At 44.4% G+C, this 26,731-nt stretch overlaps 1 protein-coding gene across 3 annotated transcripts; it reads left to right on the plus strand.

Annotated features, from left to right (window-relative positions):
• Nucleotides 1-108: 108 nt before the first annotated feature.
• Nucleotides 109-21,034, plus strand: znf318 (zinc finger protein 318). Of its 3 annotated transcripts, none has more exons than XM_033612581.2 (11): nucleotides 109-1,098; nucleotides 3,421-3,524; nucleotides 3,753-4,326; nucleotides 4,757-5,975; nucleotides 8,617-8,732; nucleotides 8,840-8,939; nucleotides 10,155-10,483; nucleotides 12,245-12,451; nucleotides 14,180-14,273; nucleotides 14,795-14,913; nucleotides 17,192-21,034. In XM_033612581.2, exons 1-11 carry the CDS (start codon nucleotides 862-864, stop codon nucleotides 19,916-19,918), a joined length of 5,826 nt encoding a protein of 1,941 aa, XP_033468472.2. In that variant the 5' UTR covers nucleotides 109-861; the 3' UTR covers nucleotides 19,919-21,034. The 3 variants fall into 3 exon arrangements, with proteins under 3 accessions (XP_033468472.2, XP_033468473.2, XP_078017100.1); XM_033612582.2 differs by having other exon boundaries at nucleotides 12,248-12,451; XM_078160974.1 differs by having other exon boundaries at nucleotides 8,632-8,732.
• Nucleotides 21,035-26,731: the final 5,697 nt, after the last annotated feature.

The following is a 26,731-nucleotide window of genomic DNA, read 5'->3' on the forward strand; positions in this document are numbered from 1 at the left end:
AATTTACTGCAGATTTTTAAAGAAAACATGACTTCCAAACTCACCTGCATGTTTCTGTTTTTTACAGTTTCCTGTTTGCAATGACTGATTTTTTTTTGACAAGGTTTTTTTTTTTTTTTTTTTTTTAAACCTTGGTGGGTTTGAAATGTTTCCCTTAAAAATGGCCAGAATTACAGAATTTATCACAGCTGGAAACTGTAAATTAAAAAAGTAATAACAATTAAAAAGAAACCTTTAAAGAAAAATGTTTAAGGGAAACATGCCCTTCACACCCAGTATTTTTTAGATTCCTCAAATTACTCCGTTTATCACAGCAAGAAAAACGTTTAAAGAAACCGTTTCTAAAGGAAACGTCCTCTAGACCTGCTTTAAAAAATCAGCAACATGAAACTATTTATCACAGCCAGAAACTGTAAAAACAGAAATTACTTTTGGATTTTCAGATTTCTGACGGTCCTTGAACACATCACACGTGACGCACAAACATCTTAAAGTAGTGATATTTCATCAGAATCACTTTATTTCTCTTTAAAGCTCTTCAAAAATAAAGTGTTTGCACGATAATAGTGAAAAACTGTCCCTGGTCCCCGGTGTGTCCGAGGCTGGGTGTAGTACCGTGGTGTCCCTGCAGGGGGCAGCAGCTCGGTCTGGTTGTTTCTGTCCGTAGAAGAAGAATCTGGAGGTTTTTTTGTGTTCGTGCAGAGGATGGTCGCGGTGCAGAGAATCTAGCTTTAATTAAATAACGTAATAATTAGTTTAAAATTTAAGTAAAGTTCCTGAACGGTTCAGAGCTCCGTTAAATCAACGCTGGAGCAGTCAGCTGACTGACCGCGGGACGCGTCACCAGCTCTGCGAGAGGACATGTATCGTGGTCGGCCTCCTCCGAGAGGAGGATACCCCCCGGCTTTCGAAGGCCGAGGTCCGAGGCCTTACCCGGCACCGTCCTACAGGGACGACAGGAGCCGGCCCAGGCCGCCCTACCACCCCGGCTTCCACCCGGACTCCTACCGCCGGTCCCCGCCGCGCCGGAGGTATCCTTCCCCCGCGTCAGGAAGTCACCGAGGCGGGGAGTACTGGGCCGGTGGTCCGCCGAGAGAAGTGAGTCAGCCGGGCTCTGAATGAGGTCCAGTTAATGTGAACAATTAATGGTCAAACTGGAGCCAGTTAATTTGACTGTGTCTTAATAATGTGTTTTAATTAAAAGCAGCCATCATGTTAGCAGTTTGTTGTTTAGCAGCTGTAAACCAAACTCCATTCAAAAAACAGCCGGTTTATCACAGTCGGGCTTTTCTGCTGTGTAACGTCATTAAACCAAAATATTAAAGCTCCTTATTAAATGTTCCTGACGCAGCGTGTCCACTTCTGTTTTTACACATTTAATGTTTACTGCGTAATTACATTTAATTGTTTCGTAAGTTAATTCATTAAAACACACCGTGCTAATGCTAGCTAACGCTAACTAAGTAGCTAACGTCAGCTCACGGTGGAAACAGGTGGAAACAGTCGGTGTAACAGATCAGGTCAGAGATTTTAAAGCCGCCGATCTGGAGAACACCGTGTAAATATTCATACGGTGAAACTAAAGTTGATGTCCTGGACGTTTATTGTTTATTTTAAAGTTTTATATCTTAAATGACATGATTTATGAATGGAGTTCGTAAGGTGTATGAATGAGATGATGTGTTTCCGGTTTCTGTCAACAAGAAACGTAAACAAAGTTTGTTTATCTCACGTCACGGACACGTTTTTATTATTGATGATTATGAGAAGGTAAAAATGTGTCTCATGACATATTTCACTTTGACTCTATGGAAATCAGCCTGCAGATATTTAACACCTGTTAATACCTGTCAGAATCATTGATGAGCAATTGATTTCAATTCATTGATTACTTGATAGCCATGCCGATAGATTTGTTTCCTGTTTATTGATTTAAGTATTGATTCATTTGTTACTCAGACCAATCGATTGTTTTTGAACGTCAGAGGCAACGTCTTCAGATGTTGGAGAGATTCAGTGGTTCGGAGAGTAGGTTTAGTTTTTAATGTGTGTTGGACCAACAGGTGACCAGAGGGGTATTCCAGGTAGGAGGTTCAACAAACTCTGAGTCTGACCCTGAACTCTGAATTGATTTACTCTGAGATGGGAAACTCTGAGTATCCGGTTCCAGAACAGCTGATTTGAGTTAGTTCAGTCAACTTTGAGTATGTTCACTCTGAGTTAAGCCGACAATAAAAAGCCATCATCAATGGAGCTCCGACTCCACGATTCACCATGGCAACAGGTAAATAAAAGACAGCGCCTCCATTTTAATCCAGTGGATGTAGAGATATTAATGCATGTGTAGCAGACGGTGCACGTTTATCTTTAAAAGAAGAGCCTGAGTCAGAGCGAGGAAAGTGTCAATAAGTTAACCATAAAGTTAATAAAAAAGTTTATTCATCATTTATCAGACTTACATTTCCTTAATGAAGATAAAGTGGTGGAATCTGACTGTGTATCAGGCTGTAGATACATTACATTATATTAATAATATATAATAATATATTTGTTGAGATTTAATCTGATGGGGAAAAACACAGGAGGCAGAAGATTTAAAACATATAGGCTAGGCTATAGATCAAAGACATAAAGACATGACTGTAAACTCACAGTCTGACCCAGTAATAACATGTTTGGTGATTTGCACTTGAAAAGACGTTGAGGTTAAAATACAGTAGATTTTAAAATGTTGCACATCTATTTGTATCTTGACTCAACAGCATTCAGTGACTTTATTTCAGCTACAAATGTAGTAAATGTAAAGACAGTGAAATGCTGCACCATTGCTCACTCAGAAATATGAACATATAATCCCCAATATTAGGCTATAGGAATTATGTTCCATCAGTGCGACCAGTGACATCAGTGACAGAGATCATTAGTCATTGATACTACGTGTCTAAAGCTTCATACCCATTTTTAAAATGTAAATAATTAGACCTACACATTATGTGCAATAAACATTTGGGAGCTGCTCTAACAGACTGACAGTCTGATCCTTGTGCACAGTGTTATAAAAATAATAAATATAAAAAGGACAGAGGTTTGATTCTGAGCTGAGGGTGAAATGAAACAGCGTGTAAGAAGGAGGAGACAGAGAAACACTCAGGGTTTATTGAAGGAAACCTGTCAGCGAGCAGGTTATGTTCACAGAGTCTGTTACCATGGTGACTGACTCAGAGTTTCAGTTACCTCTCTTTCTGGAACGGATAACTCAGAGTTTCCCTCATCTCAGGGTTAACTTACTCTGAGTTTTCACTAAACCCGCTTTCTGGAATACCCCCCAGGTGTGTAGGACCAACAGGTGATCAGGTGTGGACTGCTTCTGTCTGTGGAAGATGTTTCTAAATGTGTCACATTCATCTGTGTGAGTTGCAGAGGTCTCCGTCACCTCGTGGACCTCTCGACCACAACCTGGTCATCACCGTCGGTAACGAGCTGATTGGACCATCTGGCTCTGCCCCCTCACGACATCATGACAGGTACGCTTGAAAAATTTAAATATTATTGGCTTATTAGAAATGTCAAATCACTTAAAAAAACACCTTGTGGATTCCAATGTTTTCATGTTCTCATTAGTATTTTGATTATTGACAATTATTGATTATTATTTTACTTTGTCGGTGACAGATCTGACGCTTCATTTTTGAGTCAATGCTAAAACACGAGAGGCTCAAACTCTGATTGTAAACTTGAATGTTTCTGTACAGAGACTACCCTCCTCGACCCGAGTATGAGCGGGGCCGGAGCCGACCTCGCAGCCGCAGTCCGGAACGGAGCCGGGCCAAGAGCCGGGGCCGGAGCAAGAGTCGCAGTCTGGACCGGAGCAGAGCCAAGAGTCGGGGCCGGAGCAAGAGTCGCAGTCCGGACCGGAGCAGAGCCAAGAGTCGGGCGAGGAGCAAGAGCCGGCCCCGCAGCCAGAGTCGTAGTCCGGGCCGGAGACGGGCCAAGAGCCGGGGACGGAGCCGGAGCAAGAGCCGCAGTCCGGACCGGAGTCGGGCAAAGAGCCGGGGCCGGAGCAAGAGTCGCCACCACAGCAGGTCTAGATCTAGATCTAGATCCAGATCCAGAGGGCTGAGCTACGGACGCATTAAGAGCTCACAGAGGAGTCGCAGCAGCAGTTCGAGCTCGAGCAGCGGAGAAGACAGCAATGAGAAATTCGAGAAAGGGTTCAGAGAACTGGAGACGGCCCGACGCAGGAAGGAGCTTGAGGAGATGCTGAGTCTGCCGACAAAATCCATCCTGAAGAAACGCAACGACTCTGAGGACTCGCCATCACTCAGGGTAGGATGCCAACAACTTACCTGCTAACCTCCTATCCTCAAACTCCCTATCAATCAATCAATTCAATCAATTTTATTTATAAAGCCCAATATCACAAATCACAATTTGCCTCACAGGGCTTTACAGCATACGACATTCCTCTGTCCTTATGACCCTCACAGCTGATCAGGAAAAACTCCCCAAAAAACCCCCGCTACTACCTAACCCTTGAGCCCCCCTGACTCCTACCCCAAATCTCCTACCACCTAACCCTTGACTTCCCTAATCCCCTAACTTCTGCTCCTAACCCCCCCCCCCCCCACCCCCCTAACCTCCTATGCCTCGACCTCCCTGACTCCTACCCCTTTATTCCCAAGCTCCCTAACCCCCTACTCTCAGGGATGGTCTTTGGTGCTGAGGTGTCTCTCTGATCTGTCTCTCTGTGTTTCAGAGCTCAGACTCTCCCAGAGGTCTGGACGGCTCCAGCATGTCTCGGGTGGCCGACCAGCTGCTGCAGGCTGTTAAAGGCATGGAGCCTCACATGGTGGCGTCAATGCTGTCGGAGCTGCGGTCCGACCCACAGATGGCTCACCGCGCCGGCCTCGACGCTGAGATCAAAGAGATCCTCCACCTGCTGGGGGGACCGTCGGGGGCCAAGGCTCAGGAGAAGGTCATTGATGACATCGACGATGAGGAGAGGTTCCTGTACGGAGACTCGGAGGAGCCAAAACCTCAACCGGTGTCCGAGCCGGTCCGACTCCACGGGCTAGATCTGTACGGAGATGTGACAGAGGAGGCGTTGTACGGAGACTACCCTCCACAGAAACCTGTCATCGCTCAGATGTATGGCCTTCCACCAGGGGCCTCACCTCATATTCAGGCCCCTCCCACCATGGGGGAGATGGACATGAGGTACGCGAGCCAACCCTCCATCAGCCCAGACAGGAACATCACTGTGCAGGTGCCGAACCCCGCCATTCCTCCAGGGACAGAGCCACTGGAGGAGGGCGAGCGCCAGGCACTGGAGGAGTACGAGAAAATCCAGGATTTGTTGAAGACCATTGGCCTGGACCTGGGCGTGACTGAGATCAGCAAGATGGCTGCCAGGACCAAAGAGCGTCTCCATGGAAACAAGCCACCTCCAAAGACACCCACACGCCGCAAGCGGTACTCCTCCGGCAGCTCAGATGACAGCAGGGGCCGCAGGAGGCGGAGCCACAGTGGCAGCTCCAGCAGCACCAGCAGCCGCAGTCGCAGCCGTGGGCGGGGGGGCAGCTGGAGCAGTGACGACGGCCGCAGGAAGAGCTCGGTGCTGTCCAAAACTCACAAAGACTCCAGAGAGCCGAAGGCTGAGCCGCAAGCTGTCACACTGCCGCCACAAACAGAGCCGCCACTACAAACCCCCAACCCCAAAATCCTCCCGCCTCACCCAGGGATGCCCATACCCTCGTACCCCCCCTCACAGGTCCACGGCCTGATGCCCCCCAATTTCCCTCCACCAGCTTATGGCCAGTACGGAAACTACCTTCCCTACATGCACCAGCAATGGCCGCCCATGTACCCGCCCCCCAACATGGCCCAGCCCCCCCCCACCAGCCCAGACGAGTTCCCGCCCACTCTGCCCTACAAACACGCCTACAAAAAACCAGAGCCTGAGCCGGGGGTCAAAGGTCAGTCAGCTATTTAAGGAATATTCCGCCTATAGAAGATTTATCTGTTTATCAGCTGTTTCTTGTCTGAGGAATCACTTTAAATTATTATTAGGGCCCGAGCGACGACGAAGTCGTCCGTGAGGATCCTATTGTAATCGCGCTGTTTATTATTATTATTCTTACGAACATTTAATCCCCAATTTGGCCCCTTTCCCAAATTCAAAAACTCACCAAATTTGGCACACGCGTTTGGTCTGGCGAAAAATTTTATAATCTATTGTCGTCCTGAATTTCCACCACTAGGTGGCGCTATAATCAAGGAGTTTATAATCAAGTGTGTTTTGGCTCATAACTCCCATATACTTTGTGGCACATTCAAAAACCTATTATTCACGCACTCAGTGAATTGTGCTGAATCTGCATGGCGCTCTGGTGGCCGTCTAATTTAATATTTGGCACTGTGCCAACACCATAACACTCATGGAAATAAAATTGATAGGGGTGGTAAAGACTGGCCCCTGTAACTCACACACCAAAAATGACCAGCAGGTGGCGCTATTTTCAATGCAAAAGCGTTTTCGACTAATAACTCCCACATAATATGTCGCACATTGTTAAGCTACGCCTACTTTCGTGGTAACTTTCCTTTCGCTAAATCGCGACAAATGAAAAACGTACTTTTTCGAACTCCTCCTAGGCGATTTGACCGATTTGCACCAAACTTTGCATGTAGCATCTGTGGACCCTTCTGATAAAAAGTCATTAAAAGAATTTTGATCGTCCAAAAAACACCCAAAATATAAAACAACAAATTCCTGCACATTGTTTTAAAAACAGACAGTCTTTCATATCTTGACCAAATACAGTCTGATTACCACAACACTTTTGCTAATTGTGTTCCATGGCCTGATGAGGGATTGTACAAAATTCGGTGCAAATCGGCTAATAGGTGGCGCTCTGGTGGCAGTCTAATTAGTGTGAACGGAAGTAAATTGGAAAATCTTCAAATCCTCTTCAAAACTCATCGACTTTCAACCTCTTCTTGTCCCTCATACTTTGAGCTAGAGACACCATGTCAACTTTTAAAGAGTCAGAAGACCTTTAACTATTGGGCATGTATTCAGCTTCTACTTTTTGGAAAAATACATACGTGGGTTGGATGCCTACCTGTATACTGGAAATGTAAGTAAGAGATAACATTTATTTTTTTTATTTATTACAGCTGACAAGACTTCTAGGTGCACGCCCCCGACGGCAGCATGCACCAACGCGCGTGGACTGCGAGGGCCCGTTCATCGCTGCTTACAGCTTTAATTATTATTATTGTTGTTATTATTATTATTATTAATATCATAATATTGAATTATTTAAAGGAAAATTAAACTTCAGGACTCAGAGTCAGACATTTTGTTTTCTATAATAGCGCAGTGGCAGCACGGCACGTAAAATCAAGATAACCGTTCAGTTTGTGATAAAAGCACCAAATATGGTATAAATATAGCTGAATATATGTAGAAGACATCTGGAAATTGTGGCGTCGCAGATCTGCATTCTGATGACCATGGCAGCAAAATCCAATATGGCTGCCACCAGAAAACCAATTCAGCCATAAGTTTTGCAATGGAACAGATTATTTACTGTGACGTGTCTGGAGACAGAAAGGAAACAGCTCAATCCTACATTTTAATCTGGATGAAAATGTGTTTGTAAATTAGTTTTTTCAGGATGGCGGCCATCTTGGTAATAGGCAAATTAGGGGTCCAGATGCCTCCATCTTAAACATAAACATTCCAATGTGTTTCTGATGGTCAAAAACCATAGTATAGGCACCGAGCATGTATCTGAAGCCCTTTGTTAACAGGAACTGTGCAAATCTGCAGGAAAGCCCAATCAGTGTTTTTTCAGCATTGGCAGTATAAAAACAAAATCGGGGAGTGCAGCAAAATGCCGCCTACCTACTTTTGTTTATACAGAATGTGCCTTTTTCGGGGCAATGGGGGGCGTGAGCAAGTAACAAAACGTGTAGCTCAGCGTGTGACGTAAACAGTGACGTGGGAGGGAAGCCGCGGCTGGTCAGTCCTTCGGTGATTCTCTCATAAGTCGGCCCGTTCTTCACCGTCCCCGTCATCTGACGGTTAATGGCCTCTTCATTTGCGAGGACCAAGGAGGGCGCACAATTCCTTGTCTCCCCAGTTGCTCATCTTTACAGTGTCTGTCAGGTTTGTGTTTCCCTCTTGCTACTAGCTGCCCGCTAATTCCTGCTATCAGCTGTTTCCTGTTTATCCACCGCCAGTGGCTCGCACGTGTGGCGTCATCAACAGCTCCTCCCACAAGTCATCAACAGCCGCTCCCATGGCGGAAGGCCGCCTCGGTCTGTTTAAACTAAAAGGGTTCCACCAATATGTCTACCCTACGAGGCAGAAAATTGGGCATCTCGGATCAACTCGCCAATCCGGCTTTGTGTGTCTAAACGCTCGCAGCTTACTGGCAAAACGGCCCAACATTCGCCGAAAATCTGGCAGTGTAAAAGGGACTTGAAGAAGGTGGTGTTTGTAGAAGACGGAGGTTTGATGGAGCTCCAGGATGTTTGTTTTCGTGCTGTTGGATTACTGAATGTAACTCCTTCTTCTTGTTGTTTGTTTGTTTGTTTGTTTGTTAGTTGTTGTGTCGTCAGGCATGGTGAAGAGTTCTGTTCAGGATGGTGAGAAGGGAAATGTCAGCAGTCATGAGAAGAGAGTGTCCGAGGAACAGAACAACGAGAGCCAGAAACAGAAGGTGTCCCCTTCCTTACGTCATTGTGTTGGTCGTGTCATGTGACTGCAGGTGAACCAGGTGAACCAGGTGAGCTGATCCTGACTGTGCGCTGATGTTTTTGTGTCAAGGTTTTGGAGGAGAGGGAGAAGCTGAAGCAGGAACGAGAGATCAGGATGAAGAAGAAGGAATATCTGATGAAGGAGCTGGAGAGACTCAGGAAGCAGCAGGGTGAGGTCACACACACGGACACCATCTCACACGGCATGATGGCGTTTGTTTACATCATTATTTTTTACAGCGTTTTCAGTTTGACAAATAGAAGTCTAGAACAGAAACATTTTCCAGTGCCTGGTCCGACTCGACTCGACTCACCCATCGCACCAGCTCCTTTTCTTGATCATCTGTTTACCACTGTGGATCATACCCCTCAGTGTAGGTGGGATTCTCAGCTGATCACCATGGCGACACTGCATAAAACTGCTGTGACATCGTCTTTAACACGACTCTAGAAGATCTGCATCTCGTCATCTGTACAGCACAGTGTGAGTGTACTGTGTAGTCTACGTAGTATTCAGCACACGCTCCGTAGTGTTTGGCGTAGTGTACATACTTTTCGGGATAGTTTTGGTGTAACATTTGGCATAATGTACATGTAGTGTTCAGGGTAGCATACTTTGTATTCGGCTTAGTGTACGTACTGTTTGGTGTAGAGTAGACCATTATCAGCGCAGTGTAGGTAGAATATTTGCATAGTGTACATCGTGTTTGGCGTAGTGTACATAGTAGTGTATGACATAGTGCTCGCTGTAGTGTCCAGCATAGTGTGTTTAGTGTTTGGCGTAGTGTACATACTTTCTGGTGTTCTGTTAGGTGTAATGTGGGCAGTGCTCCGCAGAGTATATGGATAGCGTACGTTGTGTTCCGTGTAGTGCACGTCATGTTAAACATAGTGTTCAGTATAGAGGTAGGCGTTTATACAGCGTAGGCTGTAGGCGTAGTTTGGCAGCATAGTGTATGGCATAGTGTTCGCCGTATTATAGAGTGTAGGTTAGTATTAAGCGTAGTGTACTGCGTAGTGCACAGCATGTTGTGCAGCATGTTTAGCAAAGTGTACACCGTGTTTGGCGTAGTGTACGATGTTGTGTACGTAGTACGAAGCAGCTCAGGTCACTTGGAATCTTGACCAAAGTAGAACAATAAAAAGTCCCAGGTAGTTTCCAGAAGTTTTGCTGATTGAAAACTGGATCAGAGCGAGTGGAGCTGAGTAGAGTCGTGTCGTACCGACAGTGGAACTGACACTTTACTGGCTCACGTTAGAGTTCCTGAATGTGATGATGTCATCACGTCACTCACATGTAGACAAAGGCGTGTTCCCACGGAGCGTACGTGAACGTTCACAAATGTTTGTTTGTATGTTTGCTTCACGTTTGTCGTATCTTCCAGGTGAGCTCCTGAGGAAGAAGCGGCGGGAGAAGGGTGGCCACAAAGACCCTCTGTTGCAGGAGATCAGCCGCCTGCAGGAGGAGGTCATGGCTCAGATCTCTAACCTGCGTAAAGAGCATGAGGCTGCCGAAAAGAAACGCAACGAGATTGAGAAGGTCGCGCACATACTTGGCCTCGTCCCGTCCGACCGGCCCCGCAGGACAGCTAAACTGGTTGAGGACCAGGAGGACGAACCACCGCCGCCGCTTCCGCCTCCGCCAGAGAAGAAGAAACGCGAGGCGGACTGGAGTCCTGAGGGACGGCATGCGGCCAGCAGCTCCACAATAAAGGTACAGACACCTGCAGAGGAGGTAAAACAGGAAGTAGGACTGGACCATAGCTAGGGCTCGTTACGGTCAGACTGTGTTTATTTAGTTCAGATAAACAGTTTATCTTCTTAAACGATAATGATGAGTATCTTATTTTAATTTAATAATTTATGATCAAAACTTCGATCAGAAGCTAAATATTAAAGTATTGCTCAGTTATTGATCCTCAATCAGCATAAGCTTATATGTGTTCACAGATAGTCAGTTTGTATCACCTGCTTTTATTTGATTGTATTTTACTTGTTGTTTCTTCCGTCATTGTTGCCGTCGTCTTCCTGTCTGACAGGAAGGGGTGCATTTTTAAGAGTTGAACAGTGTATGATTTAAAATATTGTCGCCCTGCCAGGTCAGAAAGAAAACAATCAGTATCAGGTAATAACGTGAGAAGTTTCTTGTTCTAAAAAGATAAGTTCATATTTTTACAAGATATTTTCATGTTACTTCCTGAGAAGTACTGATCAGTATTTTTGGCCTCAGTGAGCTTCCATAGCTCTCAGGTAATGACAGAGTTTCAGATAAAGGCAGCAGTGATGTAATTACCTGAACTGTTTCAGCATCATGAACATTTTTCACATAAAAAGCCCATCAGGAAAAGGGTCACACCCTTTGAGCCGCCTAAGGCTTTTAATGTGGAAGGTCTGTGCAGGAAGTTGAGTTTTCTAAACGGAAGCTTAAAAATGATGAAGTAGAGTCAGACCTTTATGAAAAATTTTCTTGTACATGTGTGTTTGTCCTTCCTCATCAGCAGGCCCAAACTGAATCTGTGGATTTTTAAATAGTTTTCAGCAAAATGAAAAACTGGTAATTTGATCGACAATATTGATTTATCACATCAGGTGGTCTTGAATCAAAATAACTTCACACAGTAAAACCTAAAGTCCAGAGTAGAGAAAAGTGTCAGCGGTGTGAACTGACCTTTCTGAGCTTGACTCGAGCCGACTGATGATGTCAAACGTCACCTGTTTCAACAACCCAGTCTCACTCTGATGTTGTCAAATACCGGCGCTTGGTCAATGACCTCTGGCATCAGATACCAAAGAAAACAGATGTTCTTTCACGTTGGCATGATACACAACCGGTCACCATTACTGTTTAACGGCATCCAGCAGCCTCAAGGGGAAATGTGGCGTGTCTACAAAAAAAGCTAAGACAGTCGGAAGGCACTAAGGAAGTCTGAGTAGGGCTGGTGGGAGTGGTGGTGCCACCAAGAATTAAAAAAGGCGTCCAACCCGGTACCAGCAAGGTGCACCTAATAAAGTGGCCATTGAGGGTTCTGTGGGGCAGATTCGGTATGGGCCTGCTCATCACACCTGAGCTCAGTCCAACAGGTGCTTCTATCTGTAAAGAGTTTAGATATAATAAACGTGACAAGGTTGTCTGATGTTGTCATGGTGATCGTAGAAAGTTCAGTCTTGAGTTTATGCCGACAGAAACATCATAAAATACGAACCGTGTCATCGCAGGACAAATCTGTTAAACCTAAGTTTCGTTGTCGTCACTGATCTTAAACTTTAAAGCGAGTTAGACGTTCCAATCGATATAAAAGGGACTGTTGGATTCTGGTGTTGTCGAACATCTCGGAGGCTGGAGCTCCGTGAAGGTAAGAAACTTTTCCTTTTCACATTTTGTGGAGTCGAGTTTTAATGAAAGAATGTTTGACTGAATGCTGACTGCGTCCGCTGTTACTCGCCATGTTGACTGTCCTCCATCTTTGTTTCTTAGCAGAGCCCAGTGATGCTGTCGTCGTCGTCATCTTCCAGGGCGTCCCCGGACAAGCAGCCCGTCGCCACCCTGGCTCCACCTCCGACCCCGCCTCCGCAACCGTTTGAATACTATGATGCTGGAAACCACTGGTGCAAAAACTGTAACATCACCTCTGGTTCCATGTTTGATTTTTTCACACACTTGCACAGCAAAACGCACCGAAAGGTTTGTTCTTGTTTTTTACTCCATTTTTACGCAACATGTTTGTCCAGGTACACGACGGTTCAAAAGTCTGTAATCAGCTCTTCTTCTTCTGTGGTAACAGAGATAAAAACTCAGATGGCAGATGTTTTATTGACGTGTTCATGTTCTGATCCTCCGACTGCTGATACCTTCTGTTCGCACTCAGCTTCTGGTCACAGCGGTCTGTGTCACTTCCTGTTGAACCATCAGACAACGTTAAACAAACTAAATAACATCTGACGACTTTCTACAACCTGAACGCATCAGAGACCGTTCAGTCCTCCAACCTCCTGGATTTGCTGCACCTGATACTGTGCTTCACTCTGACCTGTTGTCCTCGATCTTGGACATTTTTGTGCCATCTAGTGGTAGTAAGAGCACAATACACTGATCCATGTAAAAGCAAGATGGCAGCCATCTCTGCAGAGTCAGTCTGGAATCGATCCCGACACAGAAGTGGACAAGGTCCAAAACCTGATCACAAGTTATGGTTCAAACTTGTTTATTTAAGATTAATTAACTATTTTTTGCTTAATATTAAAACGTGATCAGATTTTCAACAGGAACAAGATAAGATGCTGTTAATGAGGAAGTACTCGTTTGACGACATTGGGATCTAACTAATGTCTCATTTTAGGAAATTGGGACGTAATTATTGTCTCATATGTGGACATTGGGACATTATAAACATCTCGTTTAGTATTGTCTCATTTGAGGACAGTGGGACTTTATTATTGTCTCATTTGACAACACTGGGACCCATCGTCCTCATATGAGGACTAGTCTCACCACCAGACCATCAGAGATCTCCGCCTTCTGATAGTCTGGGGACACTCCTTTCTAAAGTGTGTTTAACACAACGGAGAAAATGGCCGGTAACAAAGCAACAGCTCTTGCATTTTTTAAAAGGACACGCCCTCCCGGAAATATGCGCTCCCCCTTTTCTCGTCTGCAAGGACACAAACACACAGAGAGCTTGAAAATGGATGCCGAGAGATTTAACTCCGTTTTATCAAACGTGTGCTCAGTCCACAAGATTGCGGAAATGAAGGACTTAAAGCAACTTGAGCCATTTTGTACCGCTACACGTGTTTCTAGTGGGACTATGTTTACGAGCACAAGAGTTCAGCGAGCCACCGAAGGACCGCCCTGCGGATTTACTATTGGTTCTGCAACGTAGGGAGTTTTTTTTAAACTCTGAAATTGTATCCGCCCATCTAAACACAAAATCAGGGAGAAAGACATCAGTCTTTGGTTAAGCAAAGTGTCTAAAGACTGACTTGAGAGTCTATATGAGGACAGAGTTTTTTTATGCCTCTGCACTGGCGATAGTTGTAGCTAGAGGCATTTTGTTTTTGGGTCATTGGTCCATCTGTCCATCCTATTCTCAAGAACACCTCTGGGGAATTTCCTCAGATTTGGCACAAGCGTCCACTTGGATCAAGTAAGAACTGATCGTTCATGTGACTGGTGGGCGGAGTCATACAACCTTGAGGCGGTTGTATTTATTTTTTGACACGTATCAGGTCATGCTGATCCCACAACGAGGAGATAGAAGGACAAACCAAAGACAAGCTTTGGTCTCAGGAGGACAGAGGACAGCAGATTATAAACTTTTCTACAGTCGTGTATGACAGATTTACGAGAGAATATCTTGATGTCGGAGTGGCGTTCATACCTGGACATTTAATCCTGTCTTTGTCCTCACAGACTCTGGACCCGTACGACCGACCCTGGGCCGTCACTCCTACCAAGATCAGCAAGAACCTGTCGTCAGAGGAGAAGCTGACCAAACCTGCCAAAGGTACTCGCACTGCTCATCCATCACTTCCTTTAACGTCCTCAGCACACTGCCTGTTATCCCATGATGCTGCTGTATGAGCCGCTGAATTTTGTTAGCCGTCTTCTGCTTCCAGGTGGACTCACAGCAGATCTCTGCTGCTGGTTCTGTGTGTCTTAATGAAAACAGTGCTAACGAAGTGACACAGACTCTGACGGACCCACCGAGGAGACTTCCCTCCTCGTCTCTGACATCAATCCATTTGTCTTTCATGTCTCATCCTCACGTAGAGGCTGTAAACTTAAGGCACCGCAGTAACCTGTGGAAACATCTGTCCTTCTTTGACCTGTCGTCCATCGGTTACTGACGTGAAGCCACGTCTCTGATCTGACCACCATCTTTTCTTTATAAACCTTTGTCACCTCTCTGACACTCTCCTATCCTCACAGGTTCTGAAAATGGAGACATCCTCAGGTAAACACGATTGACAGTTTATTTATCACCGCCCGTGTGTTTAAAATGTGTTGGCGTGTGTTTCGCTGCAGGTTCAGAGTTCCTGCTGCCCGTCAGAGGATTCTTCTGCCTGCTGTGTAAAGAGTTTTACGGAGATGCCATCTGTGCAGAAGAACACGTTACCACTCACGCTCACAATGAGAAGTACAAGGTATTTAACTGACGGAGAATCGATACACTGTTTCCACCATCCTCTGCCTGATTGGCTATGGGCTGCTGCAATATCTCGGGACACAAGTTCAGGTGGTTTCAGAGTCTCTACGTATATGTTCAGTTTCAGACCACGTTTGATACAGGTGTCCCAGCCTGTCACAGATCCTACCCAGCGTCAAGTTCTAAAGGTTGTAGCTGTTTGTTCGTTTTGTTTCTGCTTTAAGTTTTTCTGGTCTTGATGGTGTCTCCCTTCTGAATGACATTTAGCACACTGTACAAATTTGCATTATTCAATTTAAGTTAGAAATTCCAGTGACTGACATCCTTTTGATGCAAATACATGTGAATCGTTGCTGTGCAACTTAAAGGGATAGTGTACCCAAAAATGAAAATTCAGCCATTATCTACTCACCCATATGCTGACGGAGGCCCTGGTGAAGTTTTAGAGTCCTCACATCACTTGCGGAGATCGGCGAGTGGAGCGGCTAGCACATCTAATGGCAGACGGCGCCCCAGACTAACGTCCAAGAACACAAAATTGAATCCACAAAGTATCTCCATACTGCTCATCCGTAGTGATCCAAGTGTGCTGCAGCCCCGACATAAAAAGTTATTTGGAAAAACGTCATATGAACTCTGTTTTTAGCCTCATTGTAGCCTGTAGCTCTGACTGCATCTCTGTGCTCCGCGTCCATGTGTGTGCACTTGCACGAGACCAGCAAAAGCATGAGCTTTGCTCACCCGTGTTTACATCACGTGACACGTGCACCGCAGAGGGAGACAACAGTAACACAGTAGCTAAAAGATAACTTGCACTACGGTCTTTTAGCAAAGGACAGCCCAACATGTCTGAAGACTTTGAAACTGAGGAGGAACAGCATTTCTTTGTTGAGCCGTATTTGTTTGAGCCCGAGTATACGGATGGAACTCAGGCTACTGGACGAAGCAGCTGCCGCAGCTCATGAGCCTCAGCCAGCCGCAGAATACCAGAGTCGAGCACTGGAAACCTGGTGGTGTAGTTGTTTCAAATGCAAAGCAATGCCAACGGATGAGGAAAGTCTTTGCTGCTCAGACTGGGAATTGGCGATGCCTGCACTTGAGAATCTGGACATCAGTACCGACGAGACTGCTGCTCTTCAGAGACCGTGCATCACCGATCACCCTGAGCACACACACGTGAGCGCGGAGCACAGAGAAGCAGTCAGAGCTACAGGCTACAGTGAGGCTAAAAACAGAGTTCATATGACGTTTTTCCAAACAACTTTTTATGTCGGGGCTTCAGGACACTTGGATCACTATGGATGAGCAGTATGGAGATACTTTGTGGATTCAATTTGTGTTCTTGGACGTTAGTCTGGGGCGCTGTCTGCCATTAGGTGTGTTAGCCACTCCTCCCGCCAATCTCCGCAAGGGATGTGAGGACTCTAAAACTTCACCAGAGCGTTCCTCAGCATGAGGGTGAGTAGATAATGGTTGAATTTTCATTTTTGGGTGCACTATCCCTTTGAGATCATAAATCATCACAAATCATGCAGCTGAAACCCCCACGACTTGAATGGAGCGTTAAGCTGGATTTATACTTGTGCAGTGGTGTGTCTGTGTAACTCTGCAGTTACACCTTTAAAACACTAGTTGGTGACAGAGTTTCTGTGAAGTGCTGTAAAGTTTAGATGATTCAAAACACACATTAAACACACATTAAACATGGCTTAATAGAGACAGTTTCAAACACAAATCAGCTTCACTATAACTCGCAGTGTTCACAGACAAATACTTGTCTTTATCTGGACACGTTTTCCCCACAAATACAACATGCTAACGTTATTAGCACAAGCCTTTGGCATTTTGCATTGTACAAATTAGCCTAGCAGCTAGCAGAGATTTCCTCTGCTCATATTTCAGCCAGGATAAATCACACACAGTGTGTGGAGGTTTTATTGTCTTCATGATTTATTGTTTCTTATCTGTGAAATTAAAGTAAATCAAAGCTTTGTTTCCACTGAGGGAAATGGTTTCAGCTCACAGAGACAGACAGGAGGTCTGCGTCACCATGACGGAGGCGCACTTCAGGCTACGCCGTAGCCTGCGGCGTCGATCCAACACAGAAGTATAAATTCGGCTACCCCAACTAGATGTCAGATCATTTGCATTGTTCCAGGCTCTGGTTTAGGTTTTAGGATTTCTGTTAATGTGAATGTCGTTCATTTGCTGTTTTTTCGGCAGGTGAAATGTTTTTCTGACTCTCTTGTCTTTGTGTTTTATCGCCCTCTCACCAGAAACAAATGTATGAGAACCCGTTGTACGAACAGAGGAGGAACCTGGACCGCCAGGCCGGACTGGCCTCTGAGAACAGCGGGAAGAAACGCAAACATGAGGACGAAGACAATGGCAAGAAGGACAAGGAGGAAAAGTCCAAACACAAGAAGGAGAAGAAGGAGAAGAAGAAGGAAGAGGACAATGCTACTCACAAAGAGGAGAAAGTTAAGGAGGAAGAGGAGGAAGAGGAGGAGGAGAAGCCAAAGTCGGGCAAGAAAGAGGAGGATTTTAAGAATGCCAAAAACCTGGAAGAGGAGAGGCCTTCGTATAGCAAGAAAGACGAAGATGAAAAGTACAAATCCAGCAAGAAGGAGGATAAATACCGCCACAGCCGAGAGGAAGAGGAGCGAGGTAAATACAGCAGAAGGGATGAAGATGACCGGTACAAGTACAGCAGAGAAGAAGAATACCGGCACCGCTATCGAAGGGATGATGATGACCGGTATGACGACCGTCCCAAATTTGGGCCGAGAGAGTATAGACCCAAATATGACAAAGACCGAGACGAAGGGAAACTGAAGGCTGAAAAGGAATCTTCGAAAAAGGTTCCTCCAGGAAAACCCGCAGGGAAACCAGAGATCACCACACCTGAACCTCCGCCAAAGCCCTATGAACTGCCCAAAATCCTGTGTGGACCAAGTCCAGCTATGAGGGCAAAGCTCCGCAAGCAAAGCCTGGAAACTGGCAAACCAGCACCCGCAACCATGACCCCGACTTTTGGAAAGTTCACATGGAAGAAACGGGAGAATGTTCTGGCGAAGGAGGCGGAGAAAGTTGCAGCAGAGTTCATCAAGGAAGACGAAGCAGCTGCAAAGCAGAACCCGATCTCAGTGGAGGATTCCTTTGCAAAATCTATGGCTGTTGCAAAGGAGATCGCCCAGAAACTGGGGGGCCAACAAAATATGCCTCCTCCCTGGGTGTCCAACAGCGCCAACCGCGGAAGGATCCGGCCCAACCTTCCTGCACCCGCAGGAAGGGGAAACCGAAGAACGGCCATGATGGGTAGACCGGCACCACTAAATACTTTCCTCTCTATTAGACCCCAAAACTTTGGTTTACAGGGGCAGTTTCAAAAAGAACCATTGTTCTCTGATGGTCTTATGAAGGCTATGAATGCTCAGAACGCACTGCTTGAAGGTAAATCTCAGCCCCCAGCTGCTACACCTGAGACAGTCAAGGCTACGCCTGCACCGGCACCTGCACCGGCGCCTGTACCGGCACCAGTACCTGTGCAGGCACCGGTGCCTGCACCTGTGCCAGTACCAGCGCATGCGCCGATGCCTGCACCTGCACCAGGAATGTCAAGACCTCCACCATTTGATGCTAAACATCCGCCGCCAATGTCAAGACCCCCGCCATTCAAGGCTAAACCTGCACCACCAGTTTGTAACCCTGCACCACCAGTGTGTAACCCTGCACCACCAGTTTCTAAACCTGCCCCAGTGGAAGTAAAGCTGGCACAACCTGTGATGACGTCAGCACCATCTCAAACTACCCCTGCACAATCGGTTGCTAAACCAACACAACCAACACTGATAAAGATAGTGTCTGACGTGGCAGCTCCTGGCGTCCCCGAGAACGAGCAAACTCGTACAGTGTTTGTCAAACCTCCACCTCTCAAGAGCATGGCTGACGTAGCTCAGAAGTCTGAGAAACTTAAGAGTAACCTGGCTGCAGCCAAAGCCCAGGACTTATTTGACATCTTCTACAGCAGTGTTGGCCAATCAGGCCCGTCCTCCATCACCAAACCAGTCACAGATGTCAGACCTGATGAGAGCAGCACCAATAAAAGTCAACTTTCTGCCCTGCAAGCACCAAAACCACAATCTCAGAGTAAACCTGTTACCCAGTCCCAACCTCCATCTGTGGTCTGTAAATCTCCGCAACCAGACTCATCAGGTACCCACACCCAACCAGACTCATCAGGTGCCCACACCCAACCAGACTCACCAGGTCCCAAAACCCAACCAGACTCACCAGGTCCCAAAACCCAGGTAGACTCACAAAGTCCGGAATCCCGCCAAGAATCGGACATTCAGATCGCATCTGTTTGGTCCTTACAGCCCACCCCAGCCACAACACTTGAGGTGGCTCCATCTGAAACACAAAAAACCCAGCCACAACTTAATCCACCAGCCCAGTCTGAAGCTCAGAGTGTACCCCAAAACCAGTCCTCGACTTCTGAATCTGGGTCCCAAATCACCCCACAAACCAAGTCTTCTAACCTGGAGCCAACACCTCAGACTCAGTTCCAGCCTAAACCAGCCACTCATATCCAAACAGATCCCCAACCAGACCAGGACAATCAGCCCCAGTCCCATCTAGAGACCCATTCTAGCACTGCTCCAGAACCTGAACCCAAGCCAAGCCCCAAAACTAGAGGCAAGAGAACCCCTCCTGCCCCCCGCCCTGTTCGACAAACCAGATCCCAAACCAGATACCAGACCCGGCAGCAGCAGCAGAGCCAGTCCGAGCCAGAGCCAGAGCCTGAGCTACCTTCGGGAGATTCTGACTCTGTAACTTCAGATCCAAAGGGGCTGGACACGTCAAATCCTGGCTCCAGGTCAGAGCCAGAGGAGGGGGCACCCAGAGAGGAGGACTCTAAGAAGGAGGTCACCCCTGAAACCCTGGGCCTCCCCTCAGACATGACTTCCCTGAACTTTGATTATGATTTTAACTTTGAGTAGGAGCTGACCGGACTGTTTCTGTAGAACCACTTGTACAACCTTTCATCAATAATTTTCTGGACTTGAAGGTAGCTGGAAGAGGTGGGGAAGACACTGATGGACTTTAAACACTGACCTTCATCTGTCTGATGTTTAGTGATACCCTGTTGTTGTCTGTCTTTTCTAGAGCCTAATGCTTCAGATGGATTTCACTTTAAGTCCGGTGAGTCCAGAACAGACATGAGTCCTGGATGTGAATAAGCACCTAGAAGGATAGTGAAGGATTGACCTGCCCACTTGCTCAGTGATATGCTGGTAGTTGTTGAATTCGATGTTTGGATTGGTCAGGTTTAGGTAAGAGGCATTAAGATTTGTCAGGGTAAGACTGTCACAAGCAGAGTAAGGTGGGCCATTCTTTCGCTTTCCCAGGAAATTCAAATTCACATCCAGGTCATCTGTAGACCTGAAACGTAATCATCACCAAAGGGACAAAAAAACAACAATCAGTGTCAGAATAATTTGTACAAAGTATTTCCTTTGGGTTACGGGATACTTTGTGTGGTCAGAAGGTTCGGATCTGTTGTTCGTGGTCGTCAGACCCAATCTCAGGTCCATCCAAGGTTCAAGGGGTTATTCAAAGGTTCTGAGAGACGATTGACACGACAAGAAATCTGAAAAATACAATTTGTGAATTTCAGAATATTTCTTCATCAGGCGTCTACAATTACAAAAATAAGCACTTTCTGTTTGCTACCTATGGAAATGTGGAGCCATTGACTCGTTTTAAAGGATTACAGGTGGAAACATTCACACGTTTGTCAAACTGATATCCACCGTCTCACCTGACTCTGAATTCAATGTGACGCTGTTCCTTTAAAGGTCACGGTTCTGTCTTTGTCACATGGCCACAGGTTTAAACGTCCAACACATCACCTGTTGTTTTTTTCTTGTTTTATATTCAAGTTTATTTTTTCCTTTTTTAAATGACGAAGAGTCGGACCAAAATCAGCTCAGCGAGTCGACGTGTTGACGCTCTGATCCGAGATCAGTGTTTGGGTGTCGGAAAGAAACCAACTGCTCGTCCTGTAAAATCTGTTACTCCATGTAGAGTTTTAATAAAAGTTAGTGGAGAAACGACAGCGCCTCCATGTGTCCTGATTATTATACAAACCTGTCCTCCTGTAACTGAGTACTTTTACTCAAGTACTCTACAAATCTGAGGTACTTTTACTGTACTCAAGTATTTCCAGGTTCTGCTTTGTCTTTCTCTGTCTCAGAGCTACATACTTTATGTCACAATAAATATGTGGGCAAAATTGTCCCTAACCCTGATTGACTGGTCACGGAAAACCTGGAAAAGTCATTGAATTTCACAGTCACATTTTCCAAGTCTGGAAATGTCATGGAATAAGTATAAGTCATTGAAAGTTTTGAATAGTCATGTAATTAGTAAAAGTCCTTGAAATTTTTTTTTGAAAAGTCATGGAATTAGAAAAAAAAAGTAACTGAAAGTTTGGAAAAGTCATGGAATAAGTAAAAAGTCATGGAATCAATAGGAAGTCATTGAAAGCAAGGAAAAGGCATGGAATTAGTTAAGTCATTGAAATGGTTGGTAAAGTCATGGAATCAACAAATAGTCATTGGAAGTTGTGGAAAAGTAATGGAATCAATCAAAAGTCCTTGAAGCTTTGGAAAGTCATGGAATCAATTAAAATTCATTGAATGTTTTGGAAAAGCCGTGGATAAGTAAAAATCATTGAACGTTGGAAAGTCATTGAATTAATAAAAAGTAATTAAAAGTTTTGGATAAGTCATATATTAAGTAAAAGTCCTTAGAAGTTTTTGAAAGTTATGGAATCAAAATTCCTTGAAGTTTTGCAAAATTGTGGAATCAACAGAAAGTCAGTGAAAGTTCTGGAAAAGTCATGGAATCAATGAAAAGTCACTGAAAGTGGAAAGGTCATGGATAAGTAAAAATCATTGAAAGTTGGAAAGTCATGAAATTAGTCCAAATCATTGAAAGTTTAGAAAAGTCAAGGAATTTGAAAAAGTCATTGAACGTTTAGGAAAATCATGGAGTAAGTAAAAGTCCTTCAAAGTTTTGGAAAAGTCATGGGATTAACAAAAATCATTGAAAGTTTAGAAAAGTCATGGAATTAGTAAAGTCATTGAAAGTTTTGGTAAAATCATGGAACAAGTAAAAGTCCTTAAAAGTTCTGGAAAGTCATGGAATCAAAAGTCATTGAAGGATTGGAAAAGTCATGGAATTAGTAAAAAGTCATTGAAAGTTTTGAAAAGTCATTCATTGGTAAAAGTCCTTCAAAGTTTTGGAAAAGTCATGGGATTAACAAAAATCATTGAAAATTTTGGAAAAGTCCTTGATTTTTTCAATAATTCTTGAAAGTTTTGGAAAAGCCATCAACTGATAATCGTCCGTGTCCTGTAACATAACGGATTTATTTCCTGAAGCTGCCTGCGTGGTGTAGCTCTGATGTTCATTGACGTGACGTTCGTTTATCATCAGGTACGCGTCCCACCTCTTCCTGTCATCCAGCCTCTTCCTGTCCGTCAGCTGCTGTCCCGCCTCTTCCTGTCCATCAGCTGACTGAAATCATGTTTGAACAGAATTTGAACCTGATGTTTGAAAATTGCTGCTCAGGTGGGACAAGGTAAAACATATTTATTTTATTGGTCCTTGAAAAATCTTGGAAAAGTCCTGAAATCCATGAAAATGTGTTTGTTTTTCTTCAGTTTTGGGTTTTTGTAAAGTTTAAAATCAAATTCAGAGAGTCGTTAAATAAAGCCGTTACACTTCCTTCAGCTGAATGATCCTGTTTAACTTCAGCTACTGTTACTGAACTTTTTTACAGTGTGGCACTGTTACTGCAGTGGATTACTTTTTACAGTGTGGCACTGTTACTGCAGTGGAGTACTTTTTACAGTGTGGCACTGTAACTGCAGTGGAGTACTTTTTACAGTGTGACACTGTTACTGCAGTGGAGTATTATTTTTTTTTTCCTTTTACAATGTGGCACCGTTACTGCAGTGGAGTATTTTTTACAGTGTGGCACTGTTACTGCAGTGGAGTACTTTTTACAGTGTGACACTGTTACTGCAGTGGAGTAATATTTTTTTTTCCTTTTACAGTGTGGCACCGTTACTGCAGTGGAGTATTTTCTTTATTTATTTTTTTTCTTTTCTTTTACAGTGTGGCACTGTTATTGCAGTGGAGAATTTTCTTTATTTATTTTTTATTTTCCTTTTACAGTGTGGCACTGTTACTGCAGTGAAGTATTTTCTTTATTTATTTTTTTCTTTTCTTTTACAGTGTGGCACCGTTACTGCAGTGGAGTATTTTCTTTATTTTTTGTTTTTCTTTTACAGTGTGGCACCATTACTGCAGTGGAGTATTTTCTTTCTTTATTTTTTATTTTTCTTTTACAGTGTGGCACTGTTACTGCAGTGGAGTATTTTTTTTGTTTTGTTTTTTTCTTTTACAGTGTGGCACTGTTACTGCAGTGAAGTTTTTTTTTTTTTCTTTTACAGTGTGGCACTGTTACTGCAGTGAAGTTGTTGTTTTTTTCTTTTACAGTGTGGCACTGTTACTGCAGTGCAGTATTTTTTTTACAGTGTAATTTGTTCTATAGATATTTCTATAAACATTTATCTTATTCTTACAGATGGGTATATTTAATGTTTTAGAATTTTTTTAAGTTTTTAAAATATTTTTCTGATTGTATCATATTATTGAATTATTTTAGTATTTCTATTTGGTTATACTTTAAATATATATTCTTAACATTGTATATTCGATTTATATTTTAAAGATATCTTATTCTTACAAAAGGATATATTTAATATTTTAGTATATTTATAGTGTTTTATAGTATGTTTTTATTGTATATTACCTAAAGATAAATATTTAATTCTTGCAGAATATTTTGTTTATATGTGTTTTTACTAATGAGTGTATAAAATGTGAGAGATCAATAAAGTTGGGTTGAACTGAATGATTGTGTGCTGTGATGTTTCTGACATGAAATAAAAACAATAAAATAATGATGATGTGTGATTAAAGTCAGCCTGCAGGAAACTCCTCAGAAAACCTCAACAGAACTGAACTTCATATTGAACACACAGAAACATGTTGTAATGACCCTTTAACCTGTGACTGTTTGAGATGTAGGACGGCACGGTGGTGTGGTGGTTAGCACTGTCACATCACAGCAAGAGGGTTCCTAGTTCGATCCCAGGTGCTCTGACATGTTCTCCCTGTGTCAGCGTGGGTTTCCTCCAGGTGCTCTGACATGTTCTCCCCGTGTCAGCGTGGGTTTCCTCCAGGTGCTCTGACATGTTCTCCCTGTGTCAGCGTGGGTTTCCTCCAGGTGCTCTGACATGTTCTCCCCGTGTCAGCGTGGGTTTCCTCCAGGTGCTCTGACATGTTCTCCCTGTGTCAGCGTGGGTTTCCTCCAGGTGCTCTGACATGTTCTCCCTGTGTCAGTGTGGGTTTCCTCCAGGTGCTCTGACATGTTCTCCCTGTGTCAGTGTGGGTTTCCTCCAGGTGCTCTGACATGTTCTCCCTGTGTCAGCGTGGGTTTCCTCCAGGTGCTCCCACATGTTCTCCCTGTGTCAGCGTGGGTTTCCTCCAGGTGCTCCGACATGTTCTCCCTGTGTCAGCGTGGGTTTCCTCCAGGTGCTCTGACATGTTCTCCCTGTGTCAGCGTGGGTTTCCTCCAGGTGCTCTGACATGTTCTCCCTGTGTCAGCGTGGGTTTCCTCCAGGTGCTGTGACATGTTCTCCCTGTGTCAGCGTGGGTTTCCTCCAGGTGCTCCAGCTTCCTCCCACAGTCCAAAGACATGCAGGTTAATTGGTGACTCTAAATTGTCCGTAGGTGTGAATGTGAGTGTGAATGGTTGTCTGTCTCTATGTGTCAGTCCTGTGATAGTCTGGTGACCTGTCCAGGATGAACCCCGCCTCTCACCCAGTGTCAGCTGGGATAGGCTCCAGCCCTCGAGGATAAGCGATTACAAACATGGATGGATGGATTTTAGAGATGTGATGCATCAATAAAGTTTGGTTGAAGTTTGCTTGTCTGATGTCATAATAAGGTGTGTGGTGATGTGTTGACAACAGCAACTGTAGATACACTGGAGGTTTGACATCGTGATGATTGTGGAGCGGGGAGCTGAAGGGTCCCGCCCACCATTAGGGGTCTCGACTGCTTTACAATTATTGGTATTGCTTGTATGATGTACTTGTACCACCGTAACAGATGTACTTGTACTGCAATACAGATGTACCACAGTAACGGCTGTACTTGTACCGCCATGACAGAGGTACTGCAGTAACATATACTTGTACCACAGTAACAGGTGTGCTTGTACTGTAGTAATAGATGTACTTGTACCACAGTAACAGATATACTTGTACTGCAATAATAGGTGTACTTGTATTGCAGTAACAGATATACTTGTACCACAGTAATAGATGTACTGCAGTAACAGGTGTACTTGTTTTGCAGTAACATATATACTTGTACTGCAGTAACAGATGTACTGTAGTAATAGATGTACTTGTATTGCAGTAACAGATATACTTGTACCACAGTAATAGGTGTACTTTTACTGCAGTAACAGATATACTTGTACCACAGTAACAGATGTACTGCAGTGACAGATATACTTGTACTGCAGTAACAGATATACTTGTATTGCAGTAACAGATGTACTTGTACTGCAGTAACAGATATACTTGTACTGCAGTAACAGGTGTACTTGTACTGCAGTAACAGATATACTTGTACTGCAGTAACAGATATACTTGTACCGCAGTAACAGATGTACTTGTACTGCAGTAACAGATATACTTGTACCGCAGTAACAGATATACTTGTACTGCAGTAACAGATGTACTTGTACCACAGTAACAGATATACTTGTATTGCAGTAACAGGTGTACTTGTACCGCAGTAACAGATGTCCTTGTACCGCAGTAACAGATATACTTGTACTGCAGTAACAGATGTACTTGTACCGCAGTAACAGATATACTTGTATTGCAGTAACAGGTGTACTTGTACTGCAGTAACAGATATATTTGTACCACAGTAATAGATGTACTTGTACTGCAGTAACAGATATATTTGTACCACAGTAATAGATGTACTTGTACTGCAGTAGCAGATATATTTGTACCACAGTAATAGATGTACTGCAGTAACAGGTGCATTTGTATTGCAGTAACAGGTGTACTTGTATTGCAGTAACAGGTGTACTTGTATGGCAGTAACAGGTGTACTTATACGGCAGTAACAGGTGTACTTGTATGGCAGTAACAGGTGTACTTGTATGGTAGTAACAGGTGTACTTATACGGCAGTAACAGGTGTACTTGTACGGCAGTAACAGGTGTACTTGTATTGCAGTAACAGGTGTACTTGTATGGCAGTAACAGGTGTACTTGTATGGCAGTAACAGGTGTACTTATACGGCAGTAACAGGTGTACTTGTATTGCAGTAACAGGTGTACTTGTATTGCAGTAACAGGTGTACTTATACGGCAGTAACAGGTGTACTTGTACTGCAGTAACAGGTGTACTTATACGGCAGTAACAGGTGTACTTGTATTGCAGTAACAGGTGTACTTGTACTGCAGTAACAGGTGTACTTGTATGGCAGTAACAGGTGTACTTGTACGGCAGTAACAGGTGTACTTGTACTGCAGTAACAGGTGTACTTGTATTGCAGTAACAGGTGTACTTGTACTGCAGTAACAGGTGTACTTGTATTGCAGTAACAGGTGTACTTGTACGGCAGTAACAGGTGTACTTGTACTG

The sequence above is a fragment of the Epinephelus lanceolatus genome, chromosome 17 (assembly GCF_041903045.1).
Source record: "Epinephelus lanceolatus isolate andai-2023 chromosome 17, ASM4190304v1, whole genome shotgun sequence".
Classification (NCBI taxonomy): Eukaryota; Metazoa; Chordata; class Actinopteri; order Perciformes; family Serranidae; genus Epinephelus; species Epinephelus lanceolatus.